General features: G+C 34.5%; 1 protein-coding gene across 1 annotated transcript in view; it reads right to left on the bottom strand.

Moving 5' to 3' along the window:
* The window catches only part of PLA2R1 (phospholipase A2 receptor 1), a 162,595-nt gene that overhangs the window by 56,282 nt on the left and 86,204 nt on the right, over positions 1 to 20,109 (bottom strand). Inside the window, 2 exon segments of the mRNA XM_051986290.1 lie at positions 5,251 to 5,420; positions 14,853 to 14,965. Coding sequence (XP_051842250.1) covers positions 5,251 to 5,420; positions 14,853 to 14,965 — 283 coding nt within the window.

Below are 20,109 nucleotides of genomic sequence, written 5' to 3'. Positions count from 1 at the left end.
ATTGTCCAGAGTCATGCAACTATTATGTGTGTGCGACCATATTTGAACTTAGGAAGATGAATCTTCTTAACTTCAGGCCCAGTTCTCTATCCACTGTGCTACCTCACTGCCTGGCACATAGTAGGTGCTTAATAGGCATATCGCAGGGGCTTACTATCAACTAAAAGTCATTTTACTTTTGCATAATATTGCATGGTAGTTATCTTCCTAATTCTAGACCTTACACTTAGCAGTTGAGGGTATGCTGGATTTGGAGTCAGCTGACGTGGGTTTGTATCCCAGCTGTTACTATGTGACCTTATGCAAGTCACTTACCCTAATTCCTAACTCCTAATTCCTCATTTATAAAAAGATCTGTGTGGATCAAAAGCCCCTTCCACTTCTAAATCTATGATCCTATAATCCTATTAATGTAGTCAAAGATGAATTGGAGGTTCTTTTTTCTTTTTGTGACAGTACATTACACTAATGACTCATTTAATATGGAATCAACTAATAAATTTTTTTCACAGGAAAAATGTGAAAATGAAGTTTCCCTCATCCTGTACCTGTATGACTAATTTTTTGTGAATCCCAAATATAGAACTTTAAATTTATACCTTTGAAATTTCATCTTGTTAGATGTGGGTTGACATTCCAGTTTCCCGAATTTTTTTTTTTTAAATCCTTATTCTGTCACAGATTTCTTCTAAGCTTCATGTCACCCACAGTTTGACAAGCATACTATACTTGTCTTTATCCAAAATTTAAATAAAAATATTGAAGAGAAACAGACCAAAGAAGCAGAGTTCCTGCAGATCCACTTCTTGACTGACATCCATTCACCAGTGATCTGTAGTGAACTACAGATTGTCCTGATCCTTCCAGCTGAAGATTTCTCTTTTCCTAGTCTCTTATGCCTCTTGTATTTAGCCTTGACTCTTTAATTTTCTTATTCTTTAAAAAACATTTTAATGTTTTAAAACATATCTCATTCTGATTTCTATTATGGATTTTTGTCACATTCCACTATTTGAATATTTGTCAATTAGAATTGAGAAAATATAATTTTTCCTCTTTGTTTCTATAGCTCCTAGTATAGTATCTTGCAGAATCCTAGCATCTTAGAGCTGAAGGGGCTATGGTTAACCATCTGTACTTAGATAGGAATCATGTCTGATATAGAACCTTCTACTTTCTGAAGCAGTTTTTTGGACTTTAGAAATCTAATCTAAGTTTTATCTCAAATTGAACAGAAATCTGTTTGTAATTTTTAAGGAATTGTTTCTTTTTCAGCTTTATAGGGCCAGAAAAGTATAGTTGCCCCTCCACAGGAAAATCCTTCAGGTCTCTGAAGATAGTTACCATGTTTCTCTAGGTCCCCCTTTTCTCTAGTACTTTTAACATGCCTATTACCTTTAAATCCTTCCTTCTTTCTTCCATTCATTTCCTCCTTCCTTCCCTTCCTTCCTTCCTTCATTCCTTCCTTATTCCCCTTCCTTTCATTTATTAAATAAATACTATATTTAAGGTATTCTGCTAGCAACTATAGAAAGATAGATGATACTAAATACTACATGTGAGACTTTATTTGACCATAGATCTTCCTGACTCCATGCGCAATACCATTTAGCTGCCAAATACTGCTGCAGTTACTTACTGGTTGTGTAATCCTGAGTAAGTTAATTAATCTCTCTTAGCCTCGGTTCTTCTCTGTAAAATGAGGGCCCTAATAGCAAGTATTACATAAGATTGTTATGAAGAGAAACTGTGATTTTGTATATACATATATATGATATCTACATTTAAATATAAAATGCTTTACAAACCTTACAGCATTATATGAGGGGTTCGTAATCCTTTTTTGGTGTCATGGACCTCTTTGACAGTTTGAGGAAAAGCCTAATGATGCATTCACAGAATTATGTTTTTAAAGGCACAAAATCAAAAATATAGGATTACAAGAAAAAGCAAAAATATTGAAATGATTACTGAAAGGTTAAAAAAACAGTTCAGTGATCTCAGTGATAATACTCATTAAGTACTATGTAAACATTAGCTATTAGTATAATTAAATGTTTCACTTGTTCTAGTGAATGCACTTATGTCTCTCTGGCATACAATTGCCCATTTCTTGGCACCATTGGGTGCATATCTTTATACACACTTGATATATACTCATTGGGATAAAGAGAACTGTTCTTCAGAGAACCCTAGAATCTGCAGTTCCAAAACATGTTTGAAAAGGACACAGTTATTATACGGTGAATGTAAAACAGGCTATATATTTCAAAAATCTTCCTTTTTTCTCTAGTCAGATAATAGGTAACTTCCAATTTTGGTCACAAAATGCTCTTTGGCATTGTCTTACCTGACCTATTCCTTCCTATCAGAGACAAAGCACAATTTAATTTTAAAGGTCCAAATCATGAAATGCATTTAAACTTCTAATCATTGGCTGCATTGTAACTAAGGAAGACCTTAGTTGTAATCACATGTTTTAATCAATACTATTAATTAATATGGATCTGAAATATTTCTCTTGGTCAATGACCTGCATTTTTATTCCTTATAAAAGAGCACATACCACAAATTTGCTTTTTGATTGAAAATGGCAGAACTGTGAATCCATCACTGAGTGATTATTTTGTTGGTAACACACAAGGTCACTGCTTTGGCTGAGTTTATGAAAAGCAGTCAGCTTCCTGTTCAGTGGTCAATTTATTAGTCAGTCTTGGCTAGATTAAGATTCTGACACAAGAGGCTGGGCTAATGGATTCTTTTGTGACAGGTAGAAAAGAAAATGTGATTTAGGGTACTGTTTCTGCAAGCTGCAATTTAAGGGGAAAAGGAAAACACAAGGGCTTTTATATTGCCATTTTCTTCAAAAAGATTTACATTTTCATCTTATTCAAAGACAATTTGCTCACTGTCAATCAGCATCAGCAGCCAAACTGAGCATCACAACAGCATTTTTGCTTAGGGAAAAGGCAAGACAAGTCGTGCCAGTCAAATAAATTACAGCAGAAACTTACTAATGACAGGGAGTTCTGTTATATATTCCAAGTTTTACAAACATGCAAATATGCCTCCTTCTCTTCCCTCCCTTGTTCCCCTCCCCCACTGCTTCCCTGACATAGAAGCCAAGGAATTTTACTTCCCAGAATAGAGTTAATTTATTTTGACAAGTATAGTTCTTTATAACAATGCTCCAAAGTATGTTAGAATTGGTGCTTTAGTCTTTATTCAGAGTAAAAATACTTTTATTCTGAATAAAAAATGAAAGCCCCATTTCTAATATATCATTCTTTGTAGTTAAATCATATTGATGTTTTGTTCTTTTCCCTTTATTTCCTCAGTACAGTTCCTCTCTTCAGTATAAAATAAGCAAAAATAACGTGTAGATTTATCAAAATTGTTATTAAATGAATGAACCAACTCCCAAACATCTGTTAAAATGGCAGCCTATCTACAATTTCTTGGTAAGAACCAGGGGTTAGTAAGTGAATTGAAACATAAAGAGATATTAAGGAAAAAACATTAATGAAAAAAAGCTCATTGTATGTGAATTGCCATACTTCTTAATTAATGTGGTAAAAAGTCAGCAATTTCTAGTCTTTTTTGACTAATGACAATAAATAGCAGTCTAAATCATCTTTCTCCAAACTACCAAATTCTGGATCTGAAAAGAATGTCACAGGTCATGTAGCCTAACTTGAATTCTCCCTCACAAAATAACTGAGCTGAAATTCTTAATTGTGCCCTCAGCTGATTGAATTGTCTTTGATCTTTTCCTCCTTTGCTCTTCTTTTTTCTAGAGATGTTGAGGGGGTCTTTCCACATTTTAATAAGGTCTTAAAAGACTGAGGAAGTCAGCCAAGGAGTGTAGATTAGAACTAGAGAATGTTTTCAAACCCACCAGGGTTTCTGAACATCAAGAGCCAATTCAATACATGGTGGAATCTGTGATGAAATGGATTTTGTGGCCTTAGAACATGGGCAGGCATTGGGGTGTACAGTTCTAACACATCTTTGGTTTAGTAGTAATTATCCCAGCTACTTTGGGTCAGTCACCAAATCCTGCTGATTCTCACTGCCATTACCCTAGTTCAGCCCCTCATTGCTTATCTGGGTCATAGTGATATTTTTCCCTAACTGCTCATCCCACCTTCTGTCCCTCTCTCCCTTCGATCTACCTTGTTACACCACTTACTGTTACTCTTTCTAAAAATCACTTTTTTGAACTTGCTGTTCAGTCAAAACTCTTCAATCGCTGATCTTCCAATTTCATACCAAGTCCAAATGCATGGTACTTTCTCAATATAGCCTCAATTTACTTTTCCTATCCTATTTCCAGGATTCCTTACATATATTTTATTCTCCAGCTAAATAAAGCTCCATATTATTTCCTATATACAGCTCATGATTTCCCCAGTTCCATCTTTGCTAAAATTATTCCCTGCATCTGAAATGATCTCCCTCAATCCATTTTTTTTGATGCCTACTTCAAAATCATCTCCTCCATGCAGTGATTCCTGATACCAGCTAGGGGGCACATAGAATAAAGCATGGACTTAGAGTCAGGAAGATGTGAGTTTAAATCCTTGTTTAGATATTTAATACCTGTGTGGACCTGGCCAAGTCACAAACTTTCTTAAACTTAATTTCCTCATTTCTAGGGATAATGCTAGTGAATACTGCACAGGATTGTTTTGAGAATCAAATGAGATAATATATGTAAAATAGTATACAAATGCTACATAGATGCTATTTAGCTATATCATTATGACCCTAGAAGAAAGCTGTTTTTCCCTCTTCTGAATTCTTGTGATACTTTCTTTATATAACTCATAGCCTTAGGTACATACTGCTTTATATGATAATAGTATGTGTATATATCATACTCTCCCTTCATTCTATTCATGTACATATGGTGTGACTGCAAGCTTCATGAAGACAGAGAATAATTTGATTCATCTCTGCATTTTCCAGTGTCTAGCAGAGCATCTAGCACATGAAAAGTTCTCAATAAATCGTTACTAAATGAAAGAACTGACCCTAAAACATCCAAAAAAAAAAAAAAAAGGTAGGCAGCCTAACTACCAGTCCCTTGACAAATACTGGTAGTTAGTGAGTGGATTGAGATGTAAAGAGATTTTAAGGAAGAAAGAAAGGGAATGAATTGATGGATGGAAGAAATTGGGCTAAAAGAACAAAGGATCAGGAGTTAGTGTTGAAAATTTAAGTTATGCTGCAATATATTTTACTTACTTGGTTGATATTTGTTCCAGTTTGTGAATTGTACTGGCTCATCCTTTTGCTCTGCTGTTTTCCAAGTGTATTCTCCAGTAACATTTTGGTCTTGAAGAGCTATCCAAAAATAACTGTCCTCCGTTTTCACCACACTACTGATCAAACTGGTAATAAAAGCCTGTTCAAACCTTAATAGGGGAAATGGGAAATAATTATATTAAGTTTCTCAGCAATAAAAAATGGCATTAAAACATAATGAGGTGCACAGAATGGTACCAGAGTAAGCAATTCTGATGAAATACTTAAAATATAGGACAGCAAAAAAACCCTGAAAACCTTGAACATGACTAAGAAATGCTAAGATGTCAGTCTGATTCCCAGAAATATTTCAGAGAAAAGAATCTGGCTTTACTAACTAGATTCCAGTCCTTCCTATTAGCATTATAATGATTCTAGTCAGGATCATTTTGGGGGGAGAAGTTGGGGTAGTAGTCAGGCCCTTTTGGAAAAAACTTGGGGGAAGTTACCATGACAGTGGCAAAATCCCTAAGGCACTGTGGTCCCTCCACAAGCTTGGGCCACACACAGGGCCACAGTGCCTGAATTGAGAGTAGGGAAGGAGGCTCTGGGGGAGAAGAAAAGAGAGGTATTATTCCCCTTTGAATAAACAAATATTGGCAATTCCAGTGTACTGACACAACATTAAGCCATTTTTCTCATGCAGGACATAGTGTAGTATGCATAACTGTCTCTGCTTTATTTATTTATTTATTTTGGGTTTTTTCTTCTTTTAATTATAGCTTTTTATTTACAAGATATATGCATGGGTAATTTTTCAGCATTGACCCTTGCAAAACCTTCTGTTCCAACTTTTCTCCTTCTTCCCTCCACCCCTTCCTCCAGATGGCAGGTAGATCAATACATGTTAAATATGTTGAAGTATAAGTTAAATACTGTCTCTGCTTTAAAAAAAAAAAAAAAAGTCTATAAAGGCTATTTATACAGAAATGAGATAACCTTCAAACCCTGTTAAAGGTTTCCTTACTAATGGATTTACCAGTTAGCTGAATGCATGATTTTTGGTTTTGAAATTGCTTCATATGTTCCCTTCCCTAACACAGATTGAGAATTGACTTCGTCTCACATGCATGTATATGTGCTTTTGCCTAACATTTTGATAAATTCATCTATATTTTGTAAACTCCACCTACTAGAAAATGAAAATTTTTTTCTTTGATTTGTAGTGGCAAAAACACACTCAGTTCTATTCTTTGGATTTTCTATTTACTCTGGATCCATACCTGTAATTTTATCATTTTAGGGAATTCTTTTTATAGAACTCGAGACTTAAAAATCATTTGTGACTTAAATCTTGGGGAATAATTTAGAACATTAAGACGTTAAGGGGCTTGCTCACAGTCGCACACTGGTATGTGTCAGAAATAGGACTTGATGCTAGGTCTTCTTCACACTAAGGTTTTCCCTCCATTCACTACACCATGCTGCCTCCCAAATGTAGAAGTGACTAAGTAGGAATGATCAAACTTGAACATTTAATTATGAAGCCTAGCTTAGGTTGACTTGAAAATTGCCCCTGGCCAGGGCTGTACAGTCAATGAAAAGCTAAAGTTTTATATAATAAACCACAAATACAATACAATTCAACAATGGCATGGCTAAGAATTGATAGGTCCATGGTTCTAGATCTGGAAGGGACTTTTAGACTCCATCTGTACAATGTCTCCCCTCCCACCTTTTTTTAAACAGATGAAGAAATCAAGGTCTAGGGAGTTAAGTAGTTGCAGGCACAAGGTCACACCATACAGGTAGTAAAGGGGAAAGCTGGGATTTGAACTCAGGTCTCTTGACTTTAAGCTCAGATGGAAAAGTCAACATTCTTTTCAAGGTACTATGCTACCTCCCCAATGCCCAATTAAAGAGTTTCCATTTTTTAGGATTATTTATGGATTAGAGACAATGTGTGTATATAGAGAACTAGTTTCAGATTCCTGAAAAGCCGAGTTCAAGCCTCGCTTTTGATAAAGCAGAGTGGCCCTGTATGATCTGGGAAAGTCTCTTAACTCTTCACTGCCCAAGACAACTCTCAAGGATTCTCAGATACAGAGAGGTACTAACTTGCATTAAGTAGAGAGAATTTTTCCTTTTCCAGGAGTTCCCTATACAATAAAATCACAGGACTAGTTTCTAACTCTGTATCAATTCCATTTCCTGGGTACTAATCAAATTATTAGAGAACTATTTAAGCTTTTGTAATAACAGCATTCATTAGCTATGGCAATTTTGTTCATGATTTTTAAAAAAATGGTCTTCTGTGTCTGTTTCAACTCTACTTATTATTATCCAGAAAAGACAGAGAATTGTATTAGTGGGAGAGATTAGAAATCAGCTAACCTAACTCTTATTCTGCAGATAAGGCAACAGGCTCAGAAAAAAAAGAAATGACTTGTGATAAGATCATAGACTTTTGGGATCATCTAGTCCCTTTTCTTATAGATGAAGAAAATGAGAAATTAAGTGACTTGCACATGGTCACATAGCTAGTAAATGGCAGAGCTTGGATTTGAAACTTTTGCCCAAATTATGTTGATCAAGTTTACCCAACTATTAAAAGCGTTAGCTTGAACTCAGATTTCCTGACCCCAGTCCAACATTTTTTCCCCTATATAAGCCTTCGGCTTTTTGAATAAGCAATGATCCATTTTATATCAAAAAGAATGGAATAATTAAACTATAAATTAAACCTTAAAGCATTCAAATCAAACTTCTTATAAGAAATCAAATTTCTTATTTCAGATTAAAAAGATGACTATCAATGAAGAAAAAATCCCTCTATGAAGATTACCACTCTTAGTAAATGATGAATGACAAATCATTCCAAATTTTTCCTTCCTTCCCTCTCTTCTTCCTTCTGTTCCTTCCCTCCCTTTCTTCTCTTTCTTTCTGTCTCTCTCTCTCCCCCTCCCTCCCTCCCTTCTTCTTTTCCTTCCTTACTCCCTCCCTTCTTTCCTTCCTTCTTTCATCCTTTCTTCCTTCCTTGAAATTCAAGAGAGAAGAGGAAAGCCAGATATGATCTGAATGTCACTCTAAATGAAGACAAGAATGTCACTCTAAAAAAAGACAAGAAAAATTCCAGAGCTTAAGATTCTATAGATGTTGGCACAAGAATAAAAGTCTGAAAACACACACACACACACACACACACACACACACACACACACACACACACAAAACAGTCACCAAGCTAATGAGAAAGAAAAAGTGCAGGTAGTATTTAAAGGCATCAATACAGTTTTATAGGAAACTTAGCAATTAGCTACAATAATCTTTCACATTTGACTCTACCACCTTTTTTTCTCCTACCACTCTACTTTTATGTATTCCCTATAGTTCTAGCTTCCTTTCTTCTTACCTGGACTATTATCAGTCTCCTAACTGGTTTTCCTTTCTAACTGGTCTACCCACTTACCAATCCATCCTTCCTAACACTGATCTATAATCTTTCCAAAACAATCATGCCCTCCTATTTCTGCTCTTACTCAAAAACCTTTAATAATTCCCCCTTGTGTATTGAATTTAAACTCCTGATCCTGTCATTAAAAGCCTTTTAATGATCTGACTTAAATTTACCTTTCAAGCTTTATCTGACATTGCTCCCTTTTTCCATTCTCTATATTCCAATCAAACTGCATAATCTCTTCCTCCAATCTTACTCTGTTCTCTACCATCTCTGTACCAATCTGGGTTATTCTTTATGCCTAGATGGGGAAGAGCATCCTATTTTGTCCCTGATGAAGTTCTCTTGTTTCAAGTTTCAATTGAAGTGCCACTTCCTCCATGATATTTTACTTGACAATTCTAGATTTTTAAAAAAAGAGATCTCTCCTTTTTCTAATTTTCCTTTTATTTGGTCTAATTCTTGATACTTAGCCCATTATTTGTGTATATCTTCTCCGTCCCACCAATAAACTATAAGATTCTTGAAAGCCCCACCAATAAACTATAAGATTCTTGAAATCAAAGTCTGTGTTACATTTCATAAAGCTCTTTCTGATAATCCCAGTTATTAGTGCTTGATGGTGAAGTACAGAGAATCCTGGACTTGGAATCAGAAAGAACTGAATTCAAATCTATCCTCAGACACTGATTAGCTTTATAACCCTAGGAAAGTCACATAACATTTCTGTTTTTCAGTTTTTTCATGTGTAAAATGTGAGGAACAGCACTTAACCTAAGGTTGTTTAGTGGGATAAAATAAGAAATATTTGTAAAATGTTTGCAACCTTTAAAGCACTATATAAATATAACATTTATTTAGCTATCTATTTATTATCTATAATCTGTTTATTTATCCATCCTTATACATGTTTTATTCTCCCTTGTAAAATGTTAGCTGTTCAAGGGAAGGACTAGTGTACTTTTTACCTTTATATCCCCAGAACTGAACACATTGCTTTGTAGATAATAGACATTTAATAAGTGTTTATTCAATGGAATTGAATTAAATATCTGTGTTCCCAAACTTAGCACAAATGCCTAGAATTCAATTCATGCTTCCTGGCTATTGACCTCTGAATCCAGTGGAACTATGAAGTTAAGGCTGTTATATTTGATATGGTTTTAGAAGTATGATATTAGAGGAAATATCCTAAAATGTGTGTATGAAGAAAAAAAATGACTGGACAAAGAAATCAAATACAAAGTTAAGATTAACTGAAGTATTACAAGATCATTTCTATGTGTTGCTAAAATGTAAAAAAAAGAATCAAGCTATGTGGACTTTTGATTACCCAGTATTTCATGGCACACTGATTCAATATGTAATTGTACATGCAATGTGATAATCAGCAATGGCAACTTTAGAGCTCACATGAGTACTCCTGCCTTTGTGACCTCTGTATAAACAGAGCATCAAAGCTTAGAAGAAGTCTGTCACCACTTTGTAAAAGGTAGTAATTCTGTTACTCGGGATTAGGGCTCCATCTTCCTTTTCTTCTTGTCTTGAACAAAGGGTTAATGGGAAAAAAGCCAGGACTAAGAATTGTCCAGATAACAAAAGAACTAAGTAATTTGGAGCAGGTGGTTCTAATTGTGCCCATCCAACCTGCCACTCACTTGTGCAGAAGGGTGGAAAATCCATTAGTAACTGAGCCAGGGTATGCTAGTGAGTGACGGGAATGACTCTACCTCAAACAGGAAATCTGTAATAGGGAAAAGTGATTGTCAAAAGCACTGGTGGATAACTCCTCAGATCACAGAATTTCAGTGTCAAAAGAAACCTTATAGGGAATTTACATAAAACTCATCATTTTACAGAGGAAGAAACTGAGGCCCAGATTAATTTGCTCAAAGTCACAGAGGGGATTGTCTAGGTCTGCAGAACCATTGAATGGAACCTTCATTTTCTTCGTTGCTTTCCTCAATAAAAAGTTGCTATACAAAGTAGCAGGATACAAAATAAATCCCCATAAATCCTCAGCATTCTTATACACCACCAACAAAATCCAAGAGCAAGAGATACAAAGAGAAATTCCATTCAAAATAACTGTTGATAGCATAAAATATTTGGGAATCTACCTACCAAAGGAAAGTCAGGAATTATATGAGCAAAATTACAAAAAAGTTTTCACACAAATAAAGTCAGACTTAAATAATTGGAAAAATATTAAGTGCTCTTGGATAGGCCGAGCGAATATAATAAAGATGACAATACTCCCTAAACTAATCTATTTATTTAGTGCTATACCAATCAGACTTCCAAGAAAATATTTTAATGATTTAGAAAAAATAACAACAAAATTCATATGGAACAATAAAAAGTCGAGAATCTCAAGGGAATTAATGAAAAAAAATCAAATGAAGGTGGTCTAGCTGTACCTGATCTAAAATTATATTATAAAGCAGCAGTCACCAAAACAATTTGGTATTGGCTTAGAAATAGATTAGTTGATCAGTGGAAAAGGTTAGGTTCACAAGACAGAATAGTCAACTATAGCAATCTAGTGTTTGACAAACTCAAAGATTCTAAATTTTGGGATAAGATTTCATTATTTGATAAAAACTGCTGGGATAACTGGAAATTAGTATGGCAGAAATTAGGCAAGGACCCACACTTAACACCACATACCAAGATAAGATCAAAATGGGTCCATGACCTAGGCATAAAGAACGAGATTATAAATAAATTAGAGGAACATAGGATAGTTTATCTCTCAGACTTGTGGAGGAGAAAGAAATTTGTGACCAAAGATGAACTAGAGATCATTACCGATCACAAAATAGAAAATTTTGATTATATCAAATTAAAAAGCCTTTGTACAAACAGAACGAATGCAAACAAGATTAGTAGGGAAGCAACAAACTGGGAAAACATCTTTACAATTAAAGTTTCTGATAAAGGCCTCATTTCCAAATTATATAGAGAACTGACTCAAATTTATAAAAAATCAAGCCATTCTCCAATTGATAAATGGTCAAAGGATATGAAAAGACAATTTTCAGATGAAGAAATTGAAACTATTACCACTCACATGAAAGAGTGTTCCAAATCATTATTGATCAGAGAAATGCAAATTAAGACAACTCTGAGATATCACTACACACCTGTCAGATTGGCTAAGATGACAGGAAAAAATAATGATGAATGTTGGAGGGGATGCGGGAAAACGGGGACACTGATGCATTGTTGGTGGAGTTGTGAACGAATCCAGCCATTCTGGAGAGCAATCTGGAATTATGCCCAAAAAATTATCAAAATGTGCATACCCTTTGATCCAGCAGTGTTTCTATTGGGCTTATACCCCAAAGAGATACTAAAAAAGGGAAAGGGACCTGTATGTGCCAAAATGTTTGTAGCAGCCCTGTTTGTAGTGGCTAGAAACTGGAAAATGAATGGATGCCCATCAATTGGAGAATGGCTGGGTAAATTGTGGTATATGAATGTTATGGAATATTATTGCTCTGTAAGGAATGACCAGCAGGATGAATACAGAGAGGCTTGGAGAGACCTACATGGACTGATGCTAAGTGAGATGAGCAGAACCAGGAGATCATTATACACTTCGACAACGATATTGTATGAGGATGTATTCTGATGGAAGTGGATTTCTCTGACAAAGAGACTTAACTGAGTTTCATTGGATAAATGATGGACAGAAACAGCTACACCCAAAGAAGGAATACTGGGAAATGAATGTGAACTATTTGATTTTTGATTTTCTTCCCGAGTTATTTTTACCTTCTGAATCCAATTCTCCCTGTGCAGCGGGAGAACTGTTCGGTTCTGCAAATATGTATTGTATCTAGGATATACTGCAATATATTTAACATATATAGGACTGCTTGCCATCTTGGGGGGGGGAGGAGGGAGGGAGGGGAAAAAAACGAAACATAAGTGATTGCAAGGGATAATGTTGTGTAAAAATTATCCTGGCATGGATTCTGTCAATACAAAGTTATTATTAAATAAAATTAAATTAAAAATAAAAAATAAAAAAAATAAAAAGTTGCTATTAAAAATGTAAGACTTGAAAACCTAGTGGCATTTCAATTTTGCTGCTTATGTGATCTTATTTAAGATGTAGAATTAGCTGGGTGTAATAGAAGGAAAATACACTAGGAGTCAGGAGAATGTGGGTTCTAAATCTGCCACTGCCATAGATGAACTGCATGATCTTCAGCAAGTTGACTTCACTGAATCCCAATTTCCGCACCTGTAATTTGAAAGGCCTAGACTAAATAATCAAAATTTTGTCTAGAGCTGAATGTTCCTTAAAAAATAAACTCTCAAGAAAATTGAGCACAAAATTAAGAAATTTTGGTCCACTTACATCACAAATTAAATTACAACTTGCTTTAAAATTTTTGAAGAAATCAACATACTAAAATCATTCTGAGACTTTGAGAGGCAGCTTGGTGTAATGGTTTGAAAGAGAGCCCCAGAGGCCAGGAAGACCAGGATTCATACTGACCAACATATACAGGCTGTGTGGCTCCATCACTTAACCTCTCAATACTTTAATTTTTCAGTTCTTTTTCAATTATGTCTGACTTTTTATGACCTCATTTGGGGTTTTCTTGGCAAAGACACTGGGATAGTTTGCCATTTTCTTCTCCAACTCATTTTACACATGAGGAAATTGAAGGAAACAGCATGGTCAGGGTCATACACCCCAGAAGTATCTGAAGCCAGATTTGAACCAGGAAGATGAGTGTAACTAACTTTAGACCTGACATTCTTTTCACTCTAACTTACCTAAGTAATTCTCTAAATTATACAAGTTATAAGGAAGATGCTAATATTAATTGACAGAGGGAGTTTTCTCTTCCAGGAGTTCTTTAAATTAAATAAATATCAAGTCTATCCCTATCCCTGTCCTGACATTTTATGACATCTTCATGTTGGTCCTAATTGGTTTTTAGAGAGTGAAGTCTTTTATCTCTACCAGATTGCTTTTGATAATATATCATCTAGGCACTATGCATTTAGTATATAATAAAGTGCTTGTATGATTTTAGACAAGTTGCCCTGGGCTTCGAACAGTAATTGTAATAACAACTAGCATTTATTTTTTATAGCTTTTCAGGGTTTACAAAATGCCTTAAAAATGTGATCTCATCTTATTCTCACAACAGCCCTAAGCAGATGTTATTATTATCCACATTTACAAGATGAGGAAACTGAGGCACATAGAGATCAGGTAACTTGCCCAGGTTTACACAGCTAATAAATACTGAGGTCAAATTTGAACTAATGTTTTATGTCAAAAGTTGGTATAGTGCCATGATTTTGCATTGGCTCCATTCTAGTCTTCCTCCCTATCAAAGCTTTTAGTGTCAATCTTTCAAGTCTATCCCTTAACTTTAAAAAGGGCTCCCATTAGCATTTAAGAAAGGGATAACCATGTCTACAGCTATGCTCTAAATACTATTTGTCACATATTAAGATTTTCTAATTTGTTAGGAGTTGCACAGGAAGCATGAAAGGTACCCTTTCCTCTTTTCTATATTTCCAAGGAAGACTATAAGTTATAGTAGACACTTAAGAGGTGATTGTGAGGCATTTGAACATTTGCCACATTAGTCATTATTTCTTTTTGCTATTCCAATTTTTAAAAAAATGTGATTAGAATCAAAGAAAGTATTATACTTAATGGAAAATAATTTTTAAATTACATATTTGTTTTACATAAATAAGTAATTAAGTGATGAAATCCAAAATTCAGCTGAATTTATTATCAAGGTTGGAAACAATAATATTAAGACTCTGTAAAATAGCTAATAAATCTTTATGGAATGTTAAGAGACTGAAATATTAAAATATTTGCATTAGCATTTGTTACTATAAAGTCAATTTGGGAATAGTTTTTTTATGATTTCAGCTAATCTCAGCCAAAGAAACTGATACTATGATACAAAATAAGCATTTGTTTTTCATGAAGAGTGGATCATAAAGCAGCTGGAGCAGCTGGAACAGCTGGAGCTGATCTCTTTTGGTAGCAAAGTTTCCTCTCTCTCTTTCCCCCTCCCCCCTCAGTCTTTCTCTTTTGCTTGGTGTCTCAGTTATGTTTCTGGTTAAAAAAAAAAAAAAAGTATTATTCTACCTGTTGGTAACTGTTACAAGTGAAGGAGGACAGTAATAGCCACTGGATGCATGTTCAAAACTTCGACGGATTGTGTCAATTTTGTAACAAAATCCACCATGTCTTTCCCATCCCTTAAAAAAGGAAATATAAAATCAGGGAAACAACACAGACTTGTTTATTAAGCATGATCCCTCCTGAATTCAGCTCATTCATGACCTCTTATGACTTCCTTTTCTATATCCACAGACCCGTTTGGAATTTGTCTCCCAGTTTTTATGTACATATCCAAAACAATCTAATAACATTTAGTCTTACATTAACATTGTAGTTATCTGAGGCACTATCTTGAAACTTGCCTAAAGCAAATGGAAATGGAGAAACTCCCTCCCTCCCTTCATATCCCCAAACCCCCAGTAATAAATAAAATATAAAATATATAATATAAATAAAATATAAAAAATATAAATAAATAAATAAATAATAAAAATTAAAAAAAAAAATTGGAAATCAGATAAAACCAGATCCTTGGATTGCTTTTGTTTTCTTGTTTCCTATCTTGGAAAGGTAGAGAGCATGGCAGCCCTAGCAGAATCTCTGCATTTCCATATAATTCTAGGAATGAATAATAATATCTATTTATTTCTTTCACCCATATCTCCTCTATGGTCCCCCCATCTCTGCCCAAACACTGGAATATCTTTTTACATATTTTCTTCAGACTTAAATAATACTCTACAAGTGATTTCCACTGAGAACTTAAGCTATATGTAAAGTTATAGAAGAAAGGGCAAATATGTCCATAATAGGGATCTTTATTTTTCAATATGCTCTTTTGATCTCTTGTTATTTTTTTCTGCGCAATAAATATGTGAGATTGGAAAGGATTGTTCCCCTATTACAGGTGAAGAAACTAAAGCCCAGACAGTTGAGGAAATTTGCCAAACTAGTTAATGGCAGCATAGGGACTAAAACCAATAGTGATCTTATTTCTGGGCTGTTTACTGAAAGCAAAAAGGCTGATGAAAGAGCTAAAATAACTATCTTTTTGATAGAAAAAAGGTGAACTTTGCCCCTCAATCAAAATTAATGGCCCCAAATTGATGTGACACAAACTGAGGAATGTGACCCTCCTTTTTAACAGTCCAATGTAGGTGAAATATAGTCATTAGTCTTCTCTTTTTCAACTGAGATTTAGAGAATTTCCTTCAATTGAATAAATTCTCTTATGGATGAAGGAATATTCTGTGCTTTCCAGTCTTTAAGCCCTCTTCCCTTTATCCTCTGCCATTACTTATTGCTTTTTATCAGATCATAATAACACAATTTATTGTATTAATCCTTGGCAAGTGTTTTTTGTCTTATAGTAAATTAGAGAAAATCCAACTTTAGAAATAAGCTATTTTAGTTTGGAACATTATCATGAAGTGAGTCATGAATTATAAGAGCTCACTCATCCACCCACCCTTACTTTTTTTCATAGTTCTATATTTCCTGCTCCTGGCTCCTCCAGACTTTCTCCCTCACCCTAACCCCATCCCCACTTCCATTCTCTCACAGTCCCAGGTACCTCACAGGCAGAGGCTTAAAGTATTCAGGATGAAGTGGGAAAGAAAAGCTAAAAATCCCATTTGAGTTTAAATGCGCAGGCTAAGGAATTTTGACAATTTAACCTTTTTGATGAACTATTCTCTCTTCATTAGCCTTTTTTAGATGAGGAGAACTGATAAGAGTGCTTAGCTAAATGAAAAAAAATTCAAGAGCTGAGGCAATTTGATAAAAGGGGAAAATAAATAAAAATAATGAAAACCTATTTTCTGGGGGCCAGTGTTTACTAAAGGAAAATAAAAGGCAGTCTGATCATATTTACTGGTATTTTAGTGACTACTAAATGCTGTTAAATAATAACAAACATATAGAAACAATTATCCATGCCATTCATGTCACCGAAACTGGTATAGAGGAAAAATTAATTTTTTAACCTGAATCACCAGATTGAATTTCTGATTTGATTTAGCAAAGTTTATGGAAAAGAAGTTACATGCAAATGAACGGTTACAAAGATGGGAAATATTCAAATTATATTCATAATAAATAAGTATGTTGGTGTGCTACAAATATATTAAGACATTAAAGCACTGTATCTATAAACATTGACAAAGCTGGTCTGAGGAGAGAGAAGATGGGGAGAAAAATTATCAAATATCAAATATGCAAATTCTAATTAAATTATGGCAGATATGCACTCTCCTTTCAGAATGGGGGAAAATGAAACTAAAACAATTTGGAAAAGTCCATTATTCTTCAGCAGGGAATGATAGGTGGCTGACATGCTTAGTGCTAATCAAATCAACAGTTGTATACAATTAAGTGAATTACAGACAAAACATAGGTATTATACAGTTTGGGGGTGGGGGGGGAAGACAACAACCCAGATCATTCTCTCAAACAATAATTAGTGTAAAAAGGCAGAAATCTGTATTGTCTGTTATCACTAGAATGTAAACAACTGGGTTAGAAAAAAAAAAAGACATAATGCTTGGTTTCTGAGCAATCTGAAGTAAAAAAAAAAAAAATTCTATCAACTAAAAGATACAAATTCTGCAATATTTAAATCCCTTAAGATGCATATATACCAGCTAGTAGTGCAATTACATGTGTATACATACTATATGTAAAACCTTTTTCCTATGGAGGTTCAAACTATATTAATTTTTAGGATGTGCCTGTACATCTCAGATGTTTTTAAACACCTGGAGTGTTTTCTTTAGTGAGATATTTGTCATTCCTTATTGTCATTTTCTCTTAGTCCAACGAGTATAGAGTGGAAAGAAACAGAAATAAATATATGTAAACATATAACATTTGCTTTTTAATTTGTGATTTTGACCGAGAAATATATGGTGTTACTTCAGCTCTTTGGGATTCAGTTACCTTATTCACAGAGTGAGCTAAACTCACTAAGCTCTGGGGAAATTAGGTGGTGCAGTAGGTAGAGGACTGGGTCTGGAATCAGTTAGATGAGTTCAAATTTGACCTCAAACACTTATTAGCTGTATGACGCTGGGCATGTCACTTAACCTTTTTGCCTCAGTTTTTTTTCATGACTAAAGTGACCTGGAGAAGGAAATGGCAAACCATTCTGGTATCTTTGCCAAGAAAACCCCAAATGCAGTCACAAAGAATTGGGTGTGACATTTCAAAACAACTAAAAAATAATCCATAGAGATGAGAAATGATTATTAATAATTGATATCTTGGGGAGATTTGGAGCTCCCTACTTCTTACAAAGTCCTAAATTTAAGTTTGGTTCTTAAAGACATTTGCTGAGAAGTCTGGATTCACATTCTTGTTCAAGGCCTCCCCTATTGAAAGCTACTACATTCTGCTTGAGCTGGGGAGGTTATATATTCTTTGATTTGATAACCTAAACTATGGGTAGTCTAGATAGAGATACTTTCCCTACCCAAGAGATACTCGGCTCATCTCCAGTTAGTTAGGTTATTCATTTATATTTGATTGCTGTTTGAGGAACCACCTACTGTTTTAAAGGGTACTATAAATTGTGAGTCTTTAACAATGATTGTCTTTGGCCAAAAGACTATCCTTTTATTAATAACTTGATGGTCTTGTTAATAAAATGATTAAATTACCCAGAAACTATGTCTCTTAAACCTTTTAAAATGTCATATATTTCAAGAATTCTGATTTCAAATATACACATATATGCATGCATATGTTTATGTATATTTATGTACGAGAGGAGAAAAGGCAGATTTTACTGGAATCTAAATAAAGCTCTCCATGTGTGAATTTTTAAAGGAGGTTACAATGGTGTATCAAAATGACCAGAAGTTCCAATTCTGTTCATTACTTACCACTTGTATGACTTTGAGGAAGTTACTTAAGAGTCTCTTTAGACCTTTGTTCATCCCCTATAAAGCAAGGATGCTGGAAAGCTGGCTAGTAAAGCTGGCCCTTTCTAGTTCTAAATCTATGATCTCTCTTAAAATAATGGCATATATTGATGGAGTTGTGAACTGATCCAACCATTCTGGAGAACAATTTGGAACTATGCCCAAAGGGCTATCAAACTGTGCATATCCTTTGATCTAATAGTATCTCTACTGAACCTGGATCCCCAAAAGATCATTAAAAAGTAAAAAAAGATCCACATGTGCAAAAATGTTTACAGCAGCCCTTTTTGTAGTGTGTTAAGGAGCTGGAAACAGGGAATGGCTGAATAAGTTATAATATATGAATGTAATAGAATATGATTGTTCTGTAAATAATGATCAGCAGGCTGATTTCAGAAAGGTTTGGAAAGACTTACATAAACTGATGCTAAATGAAATGAATAGAACCAATAAAAACCTTGTATATAGCAACAAGATTATATGATGATCAACTGTGATGGACTTGTATTTTTTCAACAATGGGGTGATTCAGGGCAATTCCAATAGATTTGTGATGTAGAGATCCATCTGCATCCAGAGAAAGACTACAGGGACTGAATGTGAAGAACAACATAGTATTTCCACCTTTTTTCTTTTTGTTGTTGTTGTTTGTTTGCTTGTTTTTTTCTTTCTCATTTTTCACTTTCTGATCTGATTTTTCTTGTATAGCATGATAAATATGGAAATTTTTAGGAGAACTGCAGAACCTATATTGGATTACTTGCTATTTAGGGAAGGGAAGAGGGAGGGAAAAGGGAGAAAAATTTGGAACATAAGGTTTTACAAGAGTGAATATTTAAAACTATCTTTGTATGTAGTTTGAAAATAAAAAGCTATTATTGTTTTTTACAATGGCACAAACAGTTCCAAAACAGAAATTATAAGCTTTCTTTTTATCTTTGGGAGACACTATAAATCTATAGAAACTTTAGGAGAATTTATTTTAAGTTTCTATGATCCTCCCTTCCCCCTCTGAGTGATTTGAGAGAAAAAATGATATGCATTTGGAAAATGGTTGAGCAGGTTTGGGCATTTAAACTGTAGCCATGGAACAAAGAGAAACAAAATGATTTATAGATGTGTCCAGCCCTTGAACCTCACTGCAGTAGCATCATGAGCTAAACAGTTACAGGTAGATTTAGTAGAAGGAGAAAAATGGGCCAAATGGAAGAAAATCTGTACATGACCATATTAATGTATATCCATAAGATTCCAAAATCTGATTTTTGAAATCTGATTTGTTAGCTCTAGGTACATACATATATATATATATATATATATATATATATATGTATACACATACACACACACACACACATATA

The sequence above is a fragment of the Antechinus flavipes genome, chromosome 3 (genome assembly GCF_016432865.1).
Source record: "Antechinus flavipes isolate AdamAnt ecotype Samford, QLD, Australia chromosome 3, AdamAnt_v2, whole genome shotgun sequence".
Classification (NCBI taxonomy): domain Eukaryota; kingdom Metazoa; phylum Chordata; class Mammalia; order Dasyuromorphia; family Dasyuridae; genus Antechinus; species Antechinus flavipes.
Note: the sequence above shows the minus strand (reverse complement) of the source record. Positions and strands in the feature narration are given on the sequence as shown.